The sequence below is a fragment of the Tenrec ecaudatus genome, chromosome 9, assembly GCF_050624435.1.
Source record: "Tenrec ecaudatus isolate mTenEca1 chromosome 9, mTenEca1.hap1, whole genome shotgun sequence".
Classification (NCBI taxonomy): domain Eukaryota; kingdom Metazoa; phylum Chordata; class Mammalia; order Afrosoricida; family Tenrecidae; genus Tenrec; species Tenrec ecaudatus.
The window spans coordinates 69139688-69164123 of NC_134538.1; the positions used below are offsets into that span (position 1 = coordinate 69139688).

A 24436-nucleotide genomic window follows, 5' to 3' on the forward strand; every position below is an offset into this window, starting at 1 on the left:
TGATGGCAGCAGGATTGTCTTGGTCCATAAGCCCCCACTCACAGCTCCCTCTGGGGAACCGACAGACCTGTCTCAGCAAGAGAGGAGGGAAACTCTCTCGTTGCCTCCACGTTACCGGAGCTCGGAGCTGCCAGGATGCCGTTTAAGCCACATCTGCGATTTTTGAAACCCTCCTCCCCTCAACCGTCAAGTCAAAGACATTTCCCATCACTATTCTTGGGGTCTGAAGTAATATCTTTATTTCTTTTATATGAATTGTTCATGCATTGCTGTTATGAGGAACATATCAATAACAAAACTATGGGTAATATCAATTATAATCATGTTATATGGGTAGTGTATCAATATCATTGATTGATAGTGTGTCAATAAGGGGCTTATAAAATGAAAACCCAGGTGCATTGCAGCTACAAGGTATTTTTTTGAGAGCATCTATCAATAAGCTCAAAGCTTTTAGCTGTAGCTTTTCCTATCCTGTTACCTACATGAAATGATGAATTTAACTAATGGGTGGAGCTTCGATTGTGATTAACAGCTTCTTTTGAAGAGGCATGTTTACAGTTGTGTTGAAGTGAAATTCTTTATGGTCCTTTTATCCATTTCTCCATAACTCCCATCAAATCACTGGGTGGCACCATGCAGATAAGGCGCAGAGGACTCTAACTTGGGGATTTGTCAGTTGTGCCGCTCCCCTGGCTATGAGAAGAAAGCATCTCAGAGGCAGGAAGAATGGAACCGTAGGGCCAGCGAGGAAGCAGAGCCACAAGTGAAGCACGCTTGACCCCTCTGCCTGCAGTGACTGAGATCGTAGTGGCCATGCAGAGACCAGAGTCAAGACAGGAGGACCTTGAGACAGAGCCAAGGACCAGCACCAAACCCACGAGTCTGTGATGCAGAGCAGCTGGGAGCTGCCAGGCCCAGGAAGGCAGAGGCCAAGGGATACGTGGCTGATGGGCTGAGAACCAGAGGGAGCGTAGGAGAGTCAGAGGAGATGTGTTGGTGGTTCTCAACCTTCCTCCTGCCGCGACCCTTTCACACAGCTCCTCATGTCATGGTGACCCCCAACCATAACATTATTTTCATTGCTACTTCATAACTGTAATTCTGCTACTGTTATGAACCAGGTGAGCCCTGTGAAAGGGTCATTCGACCCCCCAAAGGGGTCATGACCCACAGATTGAGAACCGCTGCTGTAGACCAATGACTTTTACCTTAATGTTTTCTGATCCAGGTTGTGGTAAACTGTTAACTTCTGTAATAAACCCCGTAATTGTTAGTGTTGTCTGGGAGTTTATTGTGCCCATTGCCATGAACTCTTGAGCCCAGCAGAGAAGTAGCGTGCTATGGAAAGAAGAGTTGGTGTCAGAATAGGGTAAAGAAAACTGGTGTGAGGAAGGGGGCATATTTGACTTCTGCCTCGTGGCACTTAACCTTCGGATGGTGTGGAGACTGAGTTTTCTTCCCCATACGGAAGCTGAGAAGGTCAGACGTGACTCCCATCCATGCCACTTTTGTACCAATGTACATTGTATAGGTAAATCTTAGGTCTCAGCCAAGACTTTTATTTGCTCCCTTGCTGAGAAATTGCATTTCCACCCTAGATCCACTGAAGCTGAGTTTGACAACTTAACAGGATACCCAAGAGATTTATTTAGATTATTTATGTATGCATAAGCATCACCCGAGGATTTGTTAAATGTAGATTCTGATTCAGTATATCCGGAGTGGAATGCAAATCCTTCACAAGGCATTTAACCAGAATAAACCAGTTGGAAGAGATGGTTGGACTACCTTGGCTACTGCCAACAATAACTTTCCTGGAGTCAAAGGATCTGAACCTCCCCACCTCACCCCAGTCTGCTAATTTTCCTGACCGCAGGCCTGAGCAATTTACTCTCTAGGTGTGCTGTCCATCTGCCCGCTACCACCCAGCTTGACTTTCCCGTTGCTACATCAACTCTCAAATAGAGGGTGGTTTGCAGTGGTCATGTGCTTCAACTCTCAATTAACGAGTAGTTTGCAGTGGTCATGTGCTTGCCCAGAATGCTTTCAGCTGGATCCTCCAAGAACAACCTCTCGATTCCATCTCAAAGAACTAGCTCACCTGGATGCTGTGTGGGCTTAGCTAAGAGCATCTCTATTGAATAGGTGAGGCAACTGAAGTAGAGAAAACATGTCACGTAAATGAGGTCTGAAGCAAGGACCGTGTTCACAATGCCCTTTCTTCTGGTGTTAGTGATAGGGAGGCGGGGCGAGAAAGCCCTTCTGAAAGTAATGAACGCTAGGGGACACCCTAAGTACTTCCATAGCGTTACTTTAGCAGGTCTTGTTGAGTGAGGCTAATGGGGAAAGTGAAGAGTTAGGGAAGAGGAGAGGACATGTATTGAAATATAAAACATTCCAGCTGTGGCTCCCATGCAACGCTGGGAGACTCCACCTGCCCCAGCATGGCTAGTGTTTTATGCGGGTCGCAGAAGAGGGGAGCATCCGCTCTCCATCAATGCCTCTACGTACTTAGCGGTGCAGTGCAGAGCTGAGGGTCCAGCTTTACCCAGGGCTGTCCCAGGAGAAAGTCTTGCTGCCCTGCGTCTGAGAAACCAGCCCCTGGAGTGCTCTGTAGCACAGTTCTGCTCTGGTGCAGACGAGTTAGGATTCACGTGATGCCAACACGCTTCAGCACCAGGGGCATGTGAGGGACTTCATTTGACTTGTACCAGGGACACGTCACTTGTGCTTTGCTTTATTCTACCTCACCAATGGTGCACTTTTGGCAAATTAAAAATTATGACACCCTGAATTGAGCAATTATATCACATGAGTTTTCCAACATGTGCTCACTTCATGCCTCTGCGTCACATGTTGGCAATTCTCACAGTATTTCCAACTTTTTTATAGTGTTGTCGCACATTGAATACACTGCAATATAGTGCAAACACAACATCCTTTTGCACTGGGAAACCAGAAGATCCACATCCTTTTACTGCAGTGTTTGCTTTGTTGCAACAGTCTGGAACCACACGCTCAGAATCGCCGAGGTGTGCCTGCACTGACTTAATTTGGTGAAAAAGTGGGTTCTGTCTTTTCTCAATCTGAGAACCAATGCAGGTCTCATAGCCAGACCACAGTATTTCACTTCAATCATTTTTATTGACTACATAACAATTCCCTTCGTGTCAAGAAAGGACTTAAAGCAAGCATTTGTTTCATTCAGCCTTCTTTCTAGCTTACTGGGCGATGTGACCTTGTAGTATTTAAAATATACATAGTGTTTTAAAATACATGCTGCTGCTTGTGTGGTGGTGGGGGAGGTTTGGGTGAGAATTTACAAAGCATATTCATTTCCCATTCAATGGTTTACATATACTTTGTTTTGTGACATGAATGACAGTCTCCTCGACCACTCTTCCCATGTCCTCCCTGGGTTCCCATCTCCATCCTTCCTGCCCCTTCCTGACTCCTGAGCTTTGATTTTAGACCGGTGCTTTCCTCTGGTCTTCTTCCCCGTGGGTCACTCCCTTTATAGGCCTGGCTGCTGTCTGGTGGAAAGCTGATCCCTGGGAGAGACTGCATTTCCAGGCTTGAAAGGTAGCTAAGGCTACGGTTTCATGGCTCCAACCAGTTCCTGTCAGTGTGTGTCCGGTCTTTCTGTGGTTCAGAATGTTGCTCTACAGTTGTTTCCTCCCATACTGATCTGGACTTTCCAGGGTGGTCCTGATCAATAATGACCACCATCTAGTTCCGGTCTCAGGCATGTGACTCAACAGTCCTTTTGACTACAAGTTTCCTTGAATTTTTGATTGTCTTCGATCTTTTACCCATATAAGAAGAAACCAATAATATTATCTTCAGGGGTCACTTGCAAGCTTTTAAGACCTTCATTGTTACTTATTTAAAAAGTATGTAGAACATTGTCATTGTGGAATATATTATGCCAATTAACCTTGCCCTCTGACAGTAGACCAGAACTCCAAGCTCATTGTGTTACTCTCTCAGGGAGGTTGGCTGTGGCCATGAGGTTTTCAGAGGTTTGTTCCCCATATGCACTAAAATACGCTTAGACTTATTACATCACACACTTATATAAGTGCTTATCAAGAAATATACTTTACTAAATCTGTATATACTCCTGGATATACTTCCGTTTGCTTTCTTACCTCTGTATGTCTTTCATGTCTACCTGTGCATCTACGCATAGATGTTGTTATTACCATGATGGCAGTATCGTGTGTTGTATGTTACTCTTGTGCAGTTCCCAGTGATTGGCTGTGCCATTAGTCGTATTGAGCTGCCGTCTCCCTGATTGTATATTTCCTTTTCCTTCACACCCTTTAGGATGTGTCTACTGTCTAGTTAGTGATTTGTCCTCCCTTCCATTTCTGTAGATTTGGTTCCTACTAAGAAAGACCCTGTGCCACAGAGTAGAACCATGACCAGGCTTGCCTTTCTCATGGTTGTTATGCTTGAGCCCATTGCTGCGGCCGCGTGTAAAGCCTCTCCTGGAAGGGCTTCCTCTTCTTGCTGCCCTTATATTTTATCAAGGATGATGTCCATCTCCAAGAAGGGTCTCACCTGATCACATATCCAAAGTACAGAGTCTCAGCATCTTTGCTTCTAAAGAGAAATCTGGTTGCATTTCTTCCAAGATAAATTTTGCTTGCTCTTCTGGAAGTCCATGGTACTCTCAGTATTCTTTGCCAGTACCATAAAACTGGCATTTTATTGGTTATTTTGAACTTCAGTAGAGGGACATTATGAACAATTTATACACAATTATTTTTTAAATCATTTTATTAGGGGCTCTTACAGCTCTGATACCAATTCATACATCAATTGTATCAAGCATATTTGTCCATATGTTGCCATCATTATTTTATAAACATTTACATTCTATTTGAGCCTTTGGTATCAGCTCCTCTTTTTGCTCCCCCTCCCACCCTTGTGACCCCTTGATAAATTAGAAATTATTATTATTTTCATATCTCACACTGACCGCTGTCTCTCTTCCCCCATGGTTTCTGCTGTTCATCCCCCTGGAGCAGTTGTTTATGTGTGGATCATTGCTATTTGTTCCCCCTTCCTCCTATCCTTCCCCCACCTTCTCCCTATCCTCCCCCCCCTTCTCCCTATCCTCCCCCCCCCCTTCTCCCTATCCTCCTGGTATTGCTACTCCCATTTCTGTTCCTGAGGAGTTTATTTGAGTTGGATTCTCTATGTTGTGAGCTCTTATCTGTACCAGTGTACATGCTCCAATCTAGCCAGAACTGAAAGGCAGGACTGGGGTCATGATGGTAGGGGGTGAGGAAGCCTCAAGGAACCAGAGGAATATTATGTGTTCTATCTGTGCTATACTATACTGCACCCTGGTTGACTCAACCATTCCTTGTGAGCCTTCTGTGAGGGGTTCTACAGATAGGTTTCTGGTCTCTGCTCTGACAGCAATATGGTTTTATGTTTGTTTGTTTTAGGTCTTAGATGCCTGTTACCTGATTCCATAGATACCTCATGACCACACAGGCTGTTGTGTTTCTTCCATGTGGGCTTTGTTGCTTCTGAACTAGATGGCTGCTTATTTAACTTCAAGCCTTTAAGACCCAGACACTATATTTTTTGATATCCAGGCATCATCAGCTTTCTTCACCACATTTACTTATGCACCCACTTTGTCTTCAGAGATCATGCAGGGAGGATGAGCATCACAGAATGCCAGATTGATCGGATAAAGGGTTCTTGCATTGAGGGAGGGCTTGAGCCGAGGCCCAAAGTCTGTCCACTACATCAGTGTATTGTGTCTCTATTGCTCCCTAGAACTTTACTTTGTTTCCTTTCACTGTCCTGTCCCACCATCATGCCTGCCCTTCTTCTGCCTCTTGGTGATTCCTCTCAGCTAGATCGCTCTTGCTCCAGCACTACCAGGATCTCTATGTCCTCCTCATTGTTGATTTTAATTTCCTAGTTGTTCCCCTATCTCTGGTGTTATTTGCTTACTGCTCCTTTCCCCTGCCTTCTCCTCCCACCAAGTCCCTCCAGACTATTGGTCCTGTTATTTTCTCCTCGGGCTTGCTTCCCATGCCTATTTTGCATAGGGAGGCAAACCAATAATAACAAAGACGAAACAACAAGAAAACAATAATTGAATACAACGAGAAACTAAATAAATAGTGAAAAAGAAAAAGTATACACAATTCTAGGTCTGTCTACTGATCTTTATAACTATCTCCCCACTGGTCCTGGGTATTCTGGGAGCTGCTCCTCCTAGCCTAAGGTCTATTTGGGGCTCCTCGTGGGCTTTGTGGCTTGGTGTTTCTCCCGTTGCTGAGCTGATATGCTCCCTTCTTGGTTCGCCCCACTGTGGGGGAGTTCAGACAAGATTCACTCCCCACTGCAAGTTCAAAAATTCTAAAATATCATATAGCTATATATATATATATTTTATAAATTTCAAGATTTATAAGGCACATTTTCCTTAAGAGGCTATCAAGTACCATTATCTTCAAATGTTCATACACTAACATCCTAAGTTCCACTAATTCACAATTTAGTGACATACACACTACACATGCATATATTCAACCTTTCGCAGCACCTAACAGAGTCATAAGGAAAACTGGACTACCACAACCAAGGTGTTATAAAATGCACACAATTCTGACAAGAAAGCCATGATCAGAAAATGGCTTTCAGACACAGTTCTACTACAAATTAATATAGAAACAGAATGTAAAATGTTCTAGTTATACAAATGCATGATGATGACTCCAAGTTGTCATTAAGTGTGGTTTGTATTGTTGTTGTTAGGTGCCAGTGAGTCAGTTCTAACCCCGTAGTGTCCGTAAGCACAGCAGAACAAAACATTGCCTGGTCCCATGTCTTCCTCACAAGTATTCCTGTGCTTGAGCCCATTGTTGCGGCCTCTGTGTCCATCCATCTCCTGAGGGCTTTCTTCCTTGTCGCTGCCCCTCTACTGTACCAAGCATGGTGTTCTCTCTAGTGACTGATTCTTCTTAATAACATATCCAAAATATGTAAGATGATGTCTCACCATCCTTGTCTCTAAGAGTATGCTAGACTATGCTTCTGGCCATACTTCTTCCAAGACAAATCAGTTTGTTCTGTTAGCAGTCCATGGTGCTTCCATTCTTCTTCTCCAGCACCACAGCTCAAATGCATCGATTCTCCTAAGGTCTTCCTTATTCAGTGCCCAACTTTCACATGCATATGAGGCAATGGAAAATTCCATGGCTTGAGGCTTGCACAACTTAGTCCTGAAAATAACAACCTTGCTTTTCAATATTCTAAAAACATCTTGTGCTACAGATTTACCCAATGCAATGTGTCTTTTGGTCTCTTGACTTGACTACTGCTTCCATGAGCATTAATTGTCAATCCAAGCAAAACAAAAATCATTGATAACATCAACCATTTCTCCATTTATCTCGAGGTTATCTATTGGTCTAGTTGTGAGGATTTGGTTTTCCACACATTGAATTATAATCCATACCAAAGACTGGAATCCTTGAACTTCATCAACAAGTGCTTCATGTGCTCCTGACTTTTCACAACCGAGGTTGTATTATCACAGGTTATTAACACACGTTCCTCCAATCCTGATGTCACATTCTTTTTCATATAATCAGCTACTCTGATGATTTGCTCAGCACACAGATTGACTAATTATGGTGAGGGTCTGAAACCCTGATGCACACCTTCCTGATTCAAACCATGCAGTACTCCCTTATCCTGCTTATCCGGCTGCCTCTTGATCCATGTACTAGTTCCTCGTGAACACAAGCAAGGTGTTCTGGAATTATCATTCTTCTCAAAGCCATCCACAGGTAGCTATGGTCCTCACAGTCCAATGCCATTGCATACTTCATAAAACACAAGTAAATATCTTTGTGGTATTCTCTGCTTTGATCCAAGATCCATCTGATATCAGCAATGATATTCTTTGTTCCATTTCTTTATCTGAATCCAGTCTGCACCTCTGGTGGCTCCCTATCAATGGATTGCTACAATCATCTTTTAATTATCTTTAGCAAAATTTTAGTTGCATGTGATAATAATGATACTATTCTGTAACATTCTCTTGAATCACCTTTCTTTGGAATAGGCAGAAATATGGATCTATTTCAACCGGTTGATTAATAGCTGTCTTTCAAATTTCTTAGCATAGATGAGTGTTTTCAACATTGCATCAGTTTGGTGACACCTTTTTGTTGGTTTTTCTTCACTTCCAGGAGTCTTGTTTTTGCCCGGTGCCTTCAGTACAGCTTGAACTTTTTTTACTTCTTCACTACACTCCATCCTTAATCTTACGCTGCTTCTGAAATGGTTGAATGCTAACCAATGTTTGTGACTCTGTGTGTTCCTTCCCCACCACCAGAAGAATTAGACAAGCTCTGCTCAAGAGTAGCGGACGCCCCTGTGGCACAGGGGCAGGGGCCTGGCTTATAATTTTCTGTCCCTTGGGACAGAGAGGAAGAATAGATGACATGTTTTAGCATTTCTTCAAAGAAGATATTTTTAAAAAATGTTCCTAAATCTCCTGATGAAAAAGCTGCATATTTTCTCTCTGATATGGATTTCTTCTTTACAAATATGGAGGCACTGTCTTTTGAATACCCTAGCTTGCTTCTTTACACCCTGTGCATCACTTCTGTTGGGGTGTGAGTGTACTCCATGGCGGAAGGCACAGTCTTCAATCATGTGAGTCGAGGATTAATTTAGTCCCATTAACTTTCTGCTTTTTTATTTCGGTTTTCCAGCTGAATTGCTGTATCCAGAATTTCAAGGTCATGAAATCATTCTATTTTCCTTTGCCAGTTGAACTGAAATAGATCTCCAATTTACAAAATAAGTTCATGAAATGGCTCTTTTCTCGGCCATACTGATGAGGTCAGCCTGCAATTATGCATGAAGGCATTACTCAGTGGCTGAGATAGCTGCAACGTGGGCTTCTTGTCAATTGAATAGACTCTTAGTTCAGGGTCAGTGTCACCTAGTTCATGTGCAGTTCCCCGCCCCACCCCCACCACAAGCAAGCATGTTAACCTCATTTTAAGGTAAAGCAAGTTAGTAAAATGAACATCTGTAAGGAGAAAAATACACCTACTGTATATACTCGTGTATAAGCCGAGTTTTTCAGCATGAGAAATGTGCTAAAAAACTGGGGTTCCGGCCCTTTTTTTTACCCCCTCCCCCACCACAAGCAATACTATTTTTGCTTGTGAAAATTATTAGGGCAAAGAATGTACAGATGTGCTTTATACAATTGATGTATGTATATGTATGGATTGTGATAAGAGTTGTATGAGCCCCTAATAAAATGTTTAAAAAAACAAAAAAAACGGGTTCGGATTATACACGGGTCAGTGGTACCCCAGCAAGGTGTAACATCTCATTAATTTATTTGTTTATTGGCTGATTGATTTTTAAATCACTTTATTGGGGGCTGATACAACTCTATCACAATCCATACATACAACCATTGTATCAAGCACATTTGTACATTTGTTGCCATCATCATTCTGAAAACATTTGCTTTCTACTTGAGCCCTGGGTATCAGCAACTCGTTTTTCCTCTCCCTTTCTGCACTCCCCTCCCCCATGAAGCCTTGATAATTTATGAATTATTACTATTTTCTCATATCTTACACCATCCAATGTCAACCCTCACCCACTTCTCTGCTGGTGGACCTGAATTTAAATAGCAGTTTTGCCATTTACTTGTGTGATCATTCCCTAGTTAACCGAATAACATAATTTGGTTTCTTTTTCATATAGTTATTGTTTTGTTAATAATTGTTATTGTTGCCATACTCATTTTCCCTGTGATGGACAGTGAACTTGGTCACAGACTGTACCCTTCTCAATTCTTAGCAAGTAAATCTTATTGCCACGCTGACTGTTTTGATCCTGCCAGGTTCTTTGAGCAGCTAAGTCTTCTGGGTTATGGGGACAACTGTTCCTATGAGTAGTCGCAAATGTGAGCCTTACTTGATTCTCTGCATTAGTGTTTCTAGCAAGGGAAAAAAATGTGTATTCTGTTATCATGTTCTTTGGGAATGCTAGATTTGAAATTCTTGACTACATATTTTAGTAATTGGTTCAATGAACCACATGAGCATACCCTTCTTTAAAAAATATGTAATAAGCAGCAATCAGGCATTGTATACTGAGATTAGAAACAGGTAGGTCAATTATTTACCTAAATCCATAAGGAGTCCTGGTAGGGCTGTCAGGTAAGCATTGGGCAGTTCAAAGGCACAGCAGTTTTGAGGAAGAAAGATGAGGCTGTATGCTCCTATAAACATTTAACCAATACTTACAGAACTGAAAGGAGACATAGACAATTATAGTGGGGGAGAGGGCACCTCTAGGGAGGGCTGATCATTGGGAAAACACAGAACTCAGCTCACTGCCACTGCATTGATTCTGACCCATAGCAAACCAAGACATAACCACTATGCCAGCAGGGTGCCTCCCCGAAGACCTAAACCACAGAACTAGCCATCTGAGTCTTCTATGCTTGCACAGAGCACTCCACCCAGCAGCACTACAGTGTACATGATTTTCCAGTGCACGTGGAATATTCTCTAGAATAGACTGTATGTTAGGTCACAAAGCAAATCTTAACAAATTTTAAAATACTGAGATTTCAGTATACATTTTCTTAGATCGCATCACTAATAAAATTATAGAGCAAACATAGAAAGAACAAGGACATAGAGGGAAATACTGGAAACTGAAAAACACACTACTTTAAAAGTACTGGGTAATTGTTGAAATACAGAACGAAATTGAAAATTTCCTTGAAACAAATGAGAATGAAAGCACAGCATGCCCAAACCTTTGGGACGCACACAAAGCAGTTATCAGAGGGTCACTTATACCATAATCTAGCAACTCAACAGCTAGAACAAAAGCTTTAAAAACACGACAGCACAACAACAACAAAAATCTTTCAGCCATTTGGTAATAAAGATTAGAGCAGAAAAAACATGAATTTTAAGGTTGAATTTTTTAAAAGATTAACAAATTTGACAAACCACTGGCAAAATTAACAAAGGTTCAAAAACACAATAATTCAAATATTAAGAACTAGAAATGAACAGGGTGACATCACCATAGAGTAAAATGAAATAAAAAATTATGTCTTACTATGAAACACTGTATTCCCACAAACTTAAACACCTAGATTAAATTGACAAGTTTCTAGAAGCATTCCTTTGCAGACCCTTAGCCCCTCTTCCAGAAATGTGAGATATGGGGGCGTGGGTCGCAGCAGCGGCGTCGGGAGCTTTGCGTCAGAGAGGGTGTGACTGCAATCCTGCCTCTACTGGGTTCCTGCCAGAGGACCTGGGCCAGTAGACAGCCTCTCTCTGTTCCCAATCCTCATGGAGAAAAGATGCCATTTATCCCGGCATTTAACATAAGGAATAAACTAGACAATTAGATAAAGCACAGTCTGGGTGTATGGTGAAATAAATGCTTGCAAGGCAGTAGTGCAGTTGTCATTAGACTGCTAAATATGTTCTTTTATCAGAGAATGGTCCTAAGGTGACCAGATTTTAACATTGGTAAAGCGGGACACCATTGCCTGGTGGGGGGCGGGGGTGTACTTGGTTAAAAATTTGGTCTATATGGAGCAGCAAAATTTTCATAAAATGCAAAAATAGTGTTGTAATATATTTTTTAATTTCAACATAAGTATAATTTACAAATATAATACATTAAATTATGTACAGTATTATTTTATTCTTTGGCATATTTCTCATTTGAGTCAATTCTTTTTAGAAGATTGCTGTCATTGTTTAAAAGGTCATGAAATTTTTCACAAGAATTTGTTAAATTATATTTCACACATAAAATGGCTTTCAAAGTCTCAACACTTAATTGTGATTTTTCTGTTGTCCACACTTTATTTACCATGGAAAAAACACGTTCAGTTGCAGCACTAGTTCTTAGTAAGGACAGCGCGTATTCCACAATATTTAGTGCATTATTGTATGGAACATGGTTTGTTTCAAAATGATGAAATATTTCTAACCATTTGTTCTCTATTGTAATTTTTGCTGATGGCCAAGTTTTAACCCTTTCATTTTCAATATATATTTAAAATAATGATGCCTCATTAAAAAGATCATTTTTGTAAATATTACTATATGGAAAATTTTGAGTAATATGATCGAATGGTTTTTGCACATCATTCCAATTAAGTTCTTGTTTTAATGTAACCCAATGAAAATGGTCAATATCATTGTAATGTACCGTCCACTCTTCTAAATAATCTGTGCAGTTACTATAGAACTATTTAATGTGATTCATGATATCTGCATGATTTATTGCACCTGTTCTTCTAGCTGGTTTATACTATTACGGATAGTTAACAGAAGAAAATGATTTTCTAACCACTCTTGACACTGAAATTTTAAGTTATTAACTTCATTTGCTACTTCGATTACCAAAATTTTATCACCTTCAATAAGTTTTATAGCATTTTCAAAAGAGCTGCTTGATTGAGTATAAACTCTAGCCAAATTTTTGAAGATTCTTTTTCAAAAAATTCTTTTCTACAATTCTAGGACATTTATCCTGTGATAGAAAGTAGGATTTCAAAGGATCATATATTTTCAAGATTCTTTCGACAGCTGGCAAAAGAGCTAACCAGCACATTTTACTATATTCAAGTATTTTCCGACTTCCGCAGTTTCACAAAATTCTTTAAGCATTTCAATTCGCACAGTGTATATATAGAAATAAGAATATATTTTAATAACAGTATTTGCCACATCTAAGGGCAAAAATCAACAGCTGTTTGAATGGCGCTATGTATTGTGTGCGCTGCACAGCCAACACCAATGTTTTCATTAAGGTTTTTGCTTAATTTATAAAAAATTGCACTCGTGTTGTCTGCACAATATGCAATCATTTTATGTTTTAAATTGTTTTTCCAAAATATTAATAATGGAACTGAAAATGATTTCAGACCTTTCGCCGGGCACAGAAATAAAATTTAAAATTCTAATTTTTATTCCAGTTTCTGAATAAAGAAATCTAATGATGGTTGGAAATAACTTTATATCCTTACAATTAGATGTGTCAGAATATATTATATATATTTTTATAATATATAAAATTAATTTTTTTTCTAGATTTTTGTTTAATTCTGAAAATGCATTATACACAATTGCCTCGGATTTTGTTCTAGCAAGGGCAAATTTTTTGTTGATTAACTTTTTGATAACTTGTGATGTACAGTCCATAGTTCTGAAGGAATGATTGTGACTAATAGCATGAAAAGACATAAGTCCTTCTGATAATGCTAATTTCTTTTCTTCGTCTCCATAATTTGTTTTCCGAAAAAATTCCTGTATTTTGAGGAAGATGCAGCAGTATTTAAATATCTTTTATGTGTCTGTGTCTCCAAGTGCTTTGAAATATCATTCTTTCCACCATGCGAAATAGAAAATTCACCATTACATTTCTCACATTTCACTATGTAATTGCTTTTGTTTTTTTAATAAAAGGAAATTCATTTCTTAGATCATCATTGAATTTGCATCTTCTTTTCTTACTCATTAATTAAAAACCTAAATTTTTATTATAATATAAATTATATACATATTACTTAAAAACACAGAAGGTGCATAATTACATGAACATATTTTATTGTTAGTTTATAAATTAAATTAATTTGATTGTCATAAAGTAACTATATTTTAAAAATTATTTTAATTTTAATCCTATATTTCTTTCTAAATAATAACAATACTAACTTGTATTATTTTTTCTCTTAATTTGCTGTAACCTAAGTCATAAGTGTCACTTTCAAGGCCGGCACTAGACTTTTTGCTGCCTCTATAAAATATAAATAATATGAGTACTGTCTGCTAAATTCAAGAAAATTTTGTATTTATGCAATAAATAAATAAATTACTTACCTAAATTATCTGAATAGCTGATTTGTTGGCATAACTTGTTTAACTAGCACTAGCACACAGTACGATGTGTATAGTCTGAGAGACAGTAACCAAATGTTTTCGTCGTTGCCAATGCCAAAAAAATGCCATTGTTCATTAAGTCCAAACAATGGTGGTCGATTCCTAACAACTGATCAACATGCGAACTTTGATAAGCAGTTCTCGATAATCAGTTTTCAACAATTATTTGTTATTATTAAAGTTTAACATTATAAAATAAACAAAAATAATATAAACCTCATATCCTGGCAAAATAGCCACATGGCAGCCGAAAACCGTACATTCCCTTCCCGTTCCCCTGCCGTTCCCTAGCTTTTTGTGCTTTTTAAAAAAAAAACGGTACTTTTTTAAAATGCTGTGGGACACGGGACAAATTGTTAAATATCGGGACTGTACCGCCCAAAGCGGGATGTCTGGTCACCTTATATCCTGCCAAATGTAATGTGTTAGCTAAATTTTGCAAAGATAATCGCTATGCCAATGTAAGATCCCCTGAAAAAAAATGAGTCCTTTCGTAGTTAGGTTAAAATGCAATATTTTATTATTTGATCCCCCTGTTTACCCATGTAAAAGTTATTTCCCATATAACTTTCCTCTAGTTCTTAAATGTTTCCACCCCCCCAACTATCATGATCCCAAGTCTACCTTACAAATCTGGCTAGACCAGAGGATGTACACTGGTACAGAGAGCAACTGGAAACACAGGGAATCCAGGACAGATGACTCTGTCAGGACCAGTGGTGAGGGTGACGATGCCTGGAGGGTGGAGAGAATGTGGGGTAGAAAGGGGGAACTGATTACAAGAAGCTATGTATAGCCTCCTCCCTGGGGGAGGGACAGTAGAGAAGAAGCGGGGGGAGACATCGGACAGTGCAATATATGACAAAATAATAATAATTTATGAATGATGAAGGGTTCATGAGGAAGGGGGCAGTGGGGAGGGAGGGGAGAATGAGCAGCAGATAAGGGCTCAAGTAGAAAGCAAATGTTCTCAGAATGATGATGGCAACAAATGTACAAATGTGCTTGACACAATGGATGTATGTATGGATTGTGACAAGAGTTGTATGAGCCCCCAATAAAATGATTAAATTTTTAAAAAGTTGTTTCAATTAAAATAAAAGTGAAGTGAAGTCCACATGGATTAAGTTTGGTGAATCCCCTCTGACCATAGACCAGGGATGTGTCCAGCCTTGCTGTCATGCCGAGAACATCTGCTTTACTGCAGATGCGGTTAGGTTAAAACGTAGCACTTTCTCATTTGAGCTCCCTCTGACACATTTAAAATTTGGCCTCGGTTTTCATACTTTCTGCTTTCTATTGAGATTTTTCTCTTGTTTACTTTGCTGTTGTTTGTTAGTTTTTTGTTGTTTTCTTTTTAGATGTTTTCCTGTATATGCAAGCTAGGATAGTACATCTGTAGAGCCGGTAACTGGATTAATGGTTCCTTGGGAGTATCGCAGGGAGGGTGAAGGGGATGGGGGTTAATAGCCATGAGGTCAAGCTTGAAGAACGTCTTCTAAACTTGACTGCTGTGATGATTATACAACTCCTCTTAATAGAAGTGCACTCTTGAATTTCATTGTTTTTGAATTACATGCCAATAAAACTCTTTAAATCATTAGTCTTTGATGGATATGGAACAAGGTCAATGCAGTCAGTTAACAATTTTGTGCTTGTAACTGTCAGCAGTGGCTCGATGACAATGATTGTTTTTTTAATTTGTAAGGAAATCTCAAAAGAGGATTAGCCTTATTAAATTAATTGTATATATATATATATATATATATATATATATATATATACCAGGAGTAATCACACTGAAAAATAGAAAACTCAAGACCTGTAATGTGAAAATAAGCAGTTTCCCTTCTACACAGTTTGGGGATGTGCTTTGAAAAGTGTTATAGTCACAGCTTTTCATACATTAAAATTTTTCAAAAATGTTATGCCTAAGATCAATATTCATTAAAATAATTCCAGCTCTTTCAAGTTTTTTATATAAGCCTTTTTATCTGTATAAAAAACTTTGGCCCTTAGTATGATTTTAAAAAATTTCTAGGCAACACAGATAATCCCAAAATGAGGCTTCTATATAAAAAATCTATATATCTCAAATTGTATGAAAACTGACTTAAATTTTCTTCATGGTTGTATTGTTTATGAAGACTTTGTCTCAGTTCTGCTCTTTTACAGTAATTGTAAGCAGTTGAACCTAGTTGCCTCCCACCCCCAAATTAAAAATAAAAACGTGAGACTAGTTTTCAAAAGAACTGAAAAATAAATCATTGCCACCGAGTCAGTTCTTACACACAGTGACCCCATCTGTGGATTTCTGAGACTGTAACTCTTTAGTCAAAGCAGAAAGGCTTATTTTTCTCCCATGGAGTGGCTAGTGGCTTCAAACCACTAACCTTAGAGTTAGCAGCCCAATACATAACCCACTACCAGTGCTCCTCCAAGCCTGTTAGGTCATCTTTAAGTCTGTATTATTTTCCTATGTCATAATCCCACAAATGAATGAATGTTAATGTTCAGTATTATAGCTATTTTAAAATTATTATTACAGAACTTTTTTTGATAGGCTGAGCCCATCACTAATCCAAGCATGTAATACATTTAGGGTTCATTTTTCAGTGAATGTGGGACATGGCTCTACCCTTCCTACTTCCTGCCTTCCATCATATGCACATGCAGTCAGGAGAGACAATAATATGAATGAAAAATGGATTAACTGGTAACAAAATTAGGGAACCACAGAAGACTTGGGCAGGTAGTATTGCAGTAGACACAGATTTCTGAAATCTTGGTCCACTCTGTCTGTCTGGCCACCTGAGCTATCTGAATAAGCAGACATGTTGATTTCTTTGATTGGAATGAAATTAGAAACCATCCCTCAGACATGCTGTTTGTTGACTAGACAAAGGACTGGAAGGAAATCTACGATATGCCCCAGGATGATTTCACTCCACTTGACCTCTCATGGCCATCCAGTCAGTGGTGACTCATAGCAGTCCCCTGTGAGTTTCCCAAACTGTGACTTTGCAGGAGTAGAAAGCTCAGTGTTTCTCCCATGGAGCTGCTGGTGGTTTTGAACTGCTGACCATGCAGATTACAACCCAACCTGTAACTACTACACCACCAGAGCTACAGAAGATGATTTCCTTTCTCTTCACATTCTCCTGAATGCCTGACTCTAGGGGCACTTGAATATGGCACCTGAATGGTAAACGATCAAGTATACTTTGGGGATACAGAATGACAGTGTTAAAGAGATTATACATAGGGTATGTCTGAGTTCGGATCAGACGCAAGCTAATGCATCTTTTGTTTTGTTTTTTAAAAGAATGAAGTCCCTGAAGCAAAGAAAGAGGAGACTTTGCTGGATTTGGACTTTGACCCATTCAAACCTGAGATAGCATCTGTGGGAACTGCTGGTGTGACCCACTCACCCATGTCCCAGGTATCAAGTGTTTTCTTTGTATGTCCTTGGATGGCATTTCATAGATCTTAGCATTGCCTGTGAAGGTCATGGATACATTTTTAAGTGATCATTTTTCCTTCTGAATTACTTCTATCTATTTTACCTCTTGATTGACACATATTTCGAATGGAAAGTTGGAGTAGAAAGATGGCATTATTAATATAGATTCTTCGAAACCTCCTCTCTACTGCATTCTAAACCACAAGAGGGTGGCTCATTGGAGCTGCTCTCTCTCCCCTCTTAGTCATTTCATAGATGGGGGCTATCCTGGAGGCCACCCAGTTGTGCAGAAATGCAGGGCAGGTGTGCAGCGTAGCTAGAGCCAACCCAGATGAAATGGGCGTGATGAGTCAGGGCTTCAAGACCCATAGGCTTTCCTACAGAGTCCAAATAAGAGGAGATATACTATCTGATCTGAAAACTGGTGTGGCGTTGGTACTTTTAAGAAGGGAGTGACCGAGTCCACAGTTTGCTATTCACATTTAGTAATTCAACACAATTCCATAAACATGAATTGATTCAAATAGTCAAAAAGACAGGGCAGCAGAGGATGGGACTTATTTCAGAAAGAATGTAAGAAAGAGAGTTCCCTCACACTTCCCACATGAAATGGGAGCCATTTGAAATACATGGATTCAGTCTCCAGGATCTAAACACTTCACAATTAAATGTCAGTAGTAAATGTAATTTATCTATAGGGGAGTATCCTGGTGATTTGCATATATTATATTTTGTCCAATTGAAGAACTACTCTTCCAAGGGAGAGTTACCACCTAACTAGTTAAAACACATCTTCTTAGTTCTCAGACATCTTGAATGTGGGTTTCGTGGGGGTGGGTGAGGAGGTGTCTGTGGGTGTGTGAGCACATGCACACACGGGATACAGATAGAATTAACAATTAGGACCTACATTTTCTCCAAAAAGATGCCATAAACCCTAATACCAGAGCATCTTTCTTACTACATTGTAGTAGGATATATAGATGCACGTGTCTCTGCTAAAGTAGCCACATTCATTGTTTTACAGAAATAGTTATCTGCCTGTATTGAGAAAGGTCTACTACTAGTCAGCCCAATAACCATTAACCATGCTCAGCTATTTACATTTAATTACATATGTGACATTATATGAAATCAGCCATAGTTCTCTAGTTGTATTATCACCTTTCCGTGTGATCACTAGCAACATGTGGCTCTCAATGCCATCGATTTGATTGCAACTCGTAGTGGCCCAATAGGACAGAGTAGAACAGCTTTCTGAGGGTTTCTGAGACTATAAATCTTTACAGGAGTAGCAAACCTCATTTTTCTCTCCAGGAGCGGCGGGTGGTTTTGAACAGCTAACCTTGCGGTTAGCAGCCCACCGTGTAACCCACTATGCAACCAGAGCTAGAGGCTTCCTAATTGGAAAACACAGATATGGAATGTGTCTGTAATCAGGACTAAGTGTTGAGAGCGTGCTCGTGATTTTATTTCAGGAACCATGTTTATCACCTCAGGGCTTTCATGCGTTTGAATTGTGTGTATTTAACAGTATTTTGTTTCTTTGTTTTCAGACACTGCCCTGGGACCTGTGGACGGTAAGGGCACTAGGAACAATGAATTTGGGGGTTCTGGGTTTCTAGAAATTTGCTAACTCTTATTTACATTTGATGGTAATGTAGTCTCTGGGTACAAGCTTCCCAGAATGGCTCGATTCTGAAAACGATGCTGAAGAACAATGCTAGTGACCCACCTTCCTTGGTGCCCAGTAGTCTAGAGTGGTTCCTGTGACCCTCTCTTGTTCCTGTGGTGATGGGTGGCTGGAGCAGATAGTGCAGGTGAAGAGCATGCACATATGTTGCTGATGTTACAAAGTATGGCTGAGTAAGTATAAGATATGGGCAACCTTGCACATGAAACAATGTATCTGTGTTTTCATTATTGCAAATCTTTCATCATAAGGAATTTAAATTTTATCCACTGGGTGTACGGCATGAAAAACACAATAATTTATAGCCTGTCAAGGGTTTATGAGGGTGGGGGAATGAGCTGATACAAAGGGCTCAAGTAGAAAGAAAATGTTTTGAGAATGATGATGGCAACAAATGTACAAATGTGCTTGACACAATGGATGTATGTATGGGTTGTGATAAGAGCTGTTAAGAGTCCCTGTGTTAGTCTGGATTGACTAGAGAAACAAATTCATAGACACTCATATGTGTGTAAGAGAGACTTTTATATCAAAGAGTAATTGAATATTGAGAAAACATCCCAGCCTGGTCCAGATCAAGCCCATAAGTATGATATTATCCCATATGTCCAATACCAATCTATAAATTCCTCTTCAGGGGCGTAGAACTGTGTGGGAGTCAGGATGGTTGACATTAGATCATTTCCCCTCAAACTCCTGCCTCAAGGGCTGAACCCAGAAGGGATAAGTCTTAGGAAGACTTTATTCAGATTTTTGTGTAAGAGCGTGTGGCATCATATAATTTTGTGGTTTTCTCAGCCCGCCGGCCACATGTGGCCCACCAAGGACATTTATCCCAGCCTGCCTGGTGTTTTTGACCCATTTGTTTTTTTGCTTCAAAGTAAGATATGTGCAGTGTGCATAGGAATTTGTTCATAGTTTTTATTAATCGTTTTTTTTAGGGGCTCATACAACTCTTAGCACAATCCATACATACATCAAATGTATAAAGCACATTTGTATATTCATTGCCCTCATAATTCTCAAAACAATTGCTCTCCACCTAAGCCCCTGGCAACAGCTCCCCATTTCTTCCCCTCCCTCTTTAGCTTGCTTATTTACTTATTGGAAACTTTGCATTTAAATCTGCTAGAGAACAACTTTGCAGTAGCCATAAAACATCCTTTTTGATACTAGAAAATGACCAAGGCTTTTTTTGTGTTTCATTTATTCCTGTTCTTCCAAAATATTCTGATCACTAAATGTGTTGTTAATTTTTACCTTCAATCCCCAAATAGTGAGAGACCAGCCCTCAGCAGAATCTTTGTTCTAGACAGTGGGAGATTTTAATGTGCCAGTTAATTTTCTTCTCTTTTCTTGTCTTCTTCTTTTTTCTTCCTTAAATTCATACAGACCAGCACTGATTTGGTGCAGCCGGTAGGTGTAGTTCCAGAAATGTCGGGATTTGGTGGTGGTTGATGTGCTTTGAATGCATGTTACATTATCCAGAAGAGGCGATTCTCACTACATTGCTAGTCTTAACCGAGCCTTTAACTTGACCTCTTTTTAGTTTTGTTTAATTGGAGCTACCCTACTAAAGAGCTTTATGCTTTTCATGAAATCTTACCATGATCTATTTCATCTTATTTTTTATGTGTTTTCCCCCCTTTACTCTTCTGCATTCTTTAAAGACTGACTCTTCAAAAAGTCTTTCCCTGTGTAACCTGATCATGGAGGAAACTCCAGACAGTGGGTTGGCCGAAGAAACTCAAAGATCTCAAATTGACCTAGGTGCATTTGCTTGGGGGCCTGATGCTAGTGCAGAGAGTATCAGCCAGGAAATTACCCAGCGCGGGTCTCTGGAAGACCTTGCATGTCTCTCTTCCACTGACTGGCCCACTGTACCTGAGGAAGGTGAACCTGACCTGGAGCCAGCACTGCCAGGTGGAAATGAACAGCTGCCCTCCGAGCCTGAACCCGAGGCTGCATTTGCTGAATCTTCGCTTGACCCACAGATGCCAGTCATGGCAACTGGTGGCCTGTTCAAAGGAAATCAGGAAGAAGGTGCAAAGGCAGAAGAGGAGGAAGAGAAACAGAAGATAGAAGATTCTATGTGGGCAGGTGTGGAGACAAGTGAAAAGGTAGACATTAGAGCTATTGATATCAAGGCTCTAGAAGGTACGCAGGAATTTCAGGAGAAAGCTAATGAACGTAGAGGAAGCAGGATAGCTAATCTTCTTGAGACAATAGAAACTCAAGCCCAAGAGACCTTAAAAATAATTAAAAATAACACAGGCCAAGGACTAGATGATGGGATTCCAGAAGCAATAAATAATTGTGAAATTATAGAGGGCCCAGGAACTAACCCTCCCAGTCAAGCAGATAGCCTGAATTGGCCTCCCTGGGCTAACCCTGCCACCAGGGTTAAAGAAGCTATCCCTGCGGGATGGGCTCTAGGTAAAGAAGACGTAACACATTTTGTGGAGTCACCTGAGCGTGATATAGTAGATTGTGCAGCACACGGCAGAGCAGGTCCTGAAGAAATTCCGCGTGGGGCTGCAGTAAATGCTCTTGGAAGTGGCAGGGATGAAAACCAGGCTGCTGTTTCATCCATAAAATGTGAAGTGGCAGCTCAGTCTAGGAGTGACCTTAATCCTTCTCTTGGAACTAATGCAAACAGACGGGATTGGTGTTCATGTATTGCAGAGGACTCGTTAATAGCAAGGTCTGAAAGACCAGCGACGGGGAACTCTATTCATATGGTTAACTTGCCAGGAATTGCAAAGACAGACTCTTGGACAACAGATCCAGGTCCAATCTGGTGCCAAAGCTTGGATTCAGCCATCAATAATGAGAATATATTCAGGTTCTCTGGTCTTCCAGATGGCCAAGCAAGTGGATCTACCAGTTGTCCAGATTTTATTAAATACTGGCCTACCAGAGATATGGGAAACGTAGATAACCTTGGTAAACATTTAGACAGAGTTGAGAACAAGAAGGAGCTGGAGATAGACTCAATAGCAGCTGTCTATGGGGAGGAAGCCGTTGGTAGCTGCTTGGAACAAAACCAAGAGAGAGTTAGGCCACTGGTTTGGGGAAATTTCTGGAATTCTAGCCCTGAGAGTTCCTCTAGTCCCCAAGACCATGACACCAACAGCTCAGATTTATCTGAAGATGAAATCGCTAACCAGAGATATGGATTGTTGTACCGGGAAATAGAGACTCGTAAGGAAGAGGTACCTACCCAGTGTGTAGTGTAGATGAGCCGCAGACGGCTGTAGGTGCTGTTTCCCTAATGTCTGTCCCGTATGTCCCCGTCCGTCACCTCTCTGCTCCTAGGCCCACCTCACCCTCCCAACAGATTGGCATGTAACTCTTGAAATCTGTGTAAACCCAACACAAATAGATTGACCAAAAAAAAAAAAAAAAAGAGAGAGAGTGATTGTGTAGGGAAATAATGAAATGTATATTACCTTCCCATTACTTAGCTTGTTCGTCTCAAGCAATAGAAATATGCAAAATGAAGAGCAGAAGTAAATACATCGCTCACTGTTTTAGAGGTTCCACTTCAGGAACACCTAATGATGTTTGTCATCATGATATGGGATAGACTTTAGAATCTTTTCCAGTTTTTCTATCTGTGACCTTGGGTGGGAGTGGGAGTCGGGGTGGGGTCGGGGGAAAGAGCTCTTTAACCTGTTATTGCTCTTCTCTGGAAGCTTCATCTCATTAATGAAGAGGCAGGTTGTGAATAACAGCGGGCCCTATACAAGCAATAATTGCAAAATAATCACCCAACTTTTTTTGGTCAGCCTATTTATAATAATACAGTGCAGCTTCTTGCATTTCCTAAGTATTTTTGCTCACAGTAACCTTTTGTATTATTTCAAAATTTGTGATGGTCTTTCCAACTTGTCAAATGGACATTTACTTAACATTTATAAGTGATGAAAAAACAATACACTCTCATTTCCATCTCTACTTAGGCTTCTGATGGTTCCTTTAATGGATTTGCACAGGTAAGAAATCCATTTTCCTGCAAGACGTCTCTGCTGAGAACGACAAGCTTTAGACCTCAGGGGGCTCCTGTGTCATTGATCTGGCGGAGTTGAAGGGTATAGCGTGTACACCGGTCCCACAACTTATGAATCGAGTCAGAGAGACAGTGATAGAAATGACATTGAAGGGGTAAATGCATAAAGAAAACACTTAGCCCCATAGCCTAACATAAACCAGAGGAAGTCCAGCCGTCATGACATGCTGCCAGGGTTCCAGTTAATACATACACAGGTTTATTCCAAACAAAGCATGCTTCAACCTGTCTCCATCATGAATGGATAGGCTGCAGACCAGTTCTTTCCACAATCCATGTAGTCTCATCAGGATGCCTGCAGGGAGGAAAGCAAGCAAGAAAGAAAAGGTCCAATTAAAACTGGTTTCCAGGGATTTCTGCTGGGCCAATTAAATTCAAGGCAGAATTCAAAAGATTATGGAGACTGTTTTTTGGGGGGATCCCAAAGGGGCTATCTATTTATATTTTCTCAAATGACATAGGACCATCATGAGGACTTATGAACTTTTAAGAAAATAGGGAACCACATTTTTTGAGAAAAAGCAGGAATAGGTGCCGGGGAATTTTTACTTTCCTTCTTCATAGAGAGCAAGTCCTCTGCTACCAGAATTTCTTTGGGAAATTTCAATGGGAAGCCACTCTACAACCTTCATTCTCCTTTTTTTTTTCCAAAACTAAAAAAAAGAAATTAAAGGAACATGATGTGAGCCCCCAAAGGACACAAAAACTGCCATCTTGATGTGGTATCAATTGAAGAGTACAGAATTCTGTAGGGAAGATTAGAAAATTATAAACACTGACTTCAGACATGTATAGACCTGGATGCTAGATATGTTGAGAAGTGATATCTTCGCATTTTGATATTTTTGTGAAAGTTGATATTTAATGAAAGTTTTCATGATTTTGTAGAAACACTTGTTAATTTGCTCTCATACTTGATGAGACTAAAGTTACCTATTATTATTATTAACTACACCAGGGGATTCTTTTTATCTAATTATTTGGGACATTAAATAACTTTTATTCTTTTCTTTGCTCCTCAATGTCAAGCCTCAAGATACATCATTGTTCACAATGCAGACAGACCAGAGTATGATCTCTAACTTGGTGAGTTGATTTTGGCCTGTGTTTGGGGGAGATAAATAGATACCACTACACACCTGAAGCATCATTCTAAGTTGTCTGGGACTCGAATATCCAGAGTAGGTTGCTCTAGTTCCCTCTTT

At 40.0% G+C, this 24436-nt stretch overlaps 1 protein-coding gene across 2 annotated transcripts in view; it reads left to right on the top strand.

Moving 5' to 3' along the window:
* Nucleotides 1-24436, top strand: part of AMPH (amphiphysin) — a 245605-nt gene that overhangs the window by 184766 nt on the left and 36403 nt on the right. For both annotated transcript variants that reach the window (XM_075557542.1, XM_075557543.1), the window contains exons 12-16: nucleotides 17329-17445; nucleotides 19023-19046; nucleotides 20552-20575; nucleotides 23125-23157; nucleotides 24261-24317. In XM_075557542.1, the coding sequence (XP_075413657.1) occupies nucleotides 17329-17445; nucleotides 19023-19046; nucleotides 20552-20575; nucleotides 23125-23157; nucleotides 24261-24317 (255 nt within the window). The remainder of the gene's footprint in view (nucleotides 1-17328; nucleotides 17446-19022; nucleotides 19047-20551; nucleotides 20576-23124; nucleotides 23158-24260; nucleotides 24318-24436) is intronic.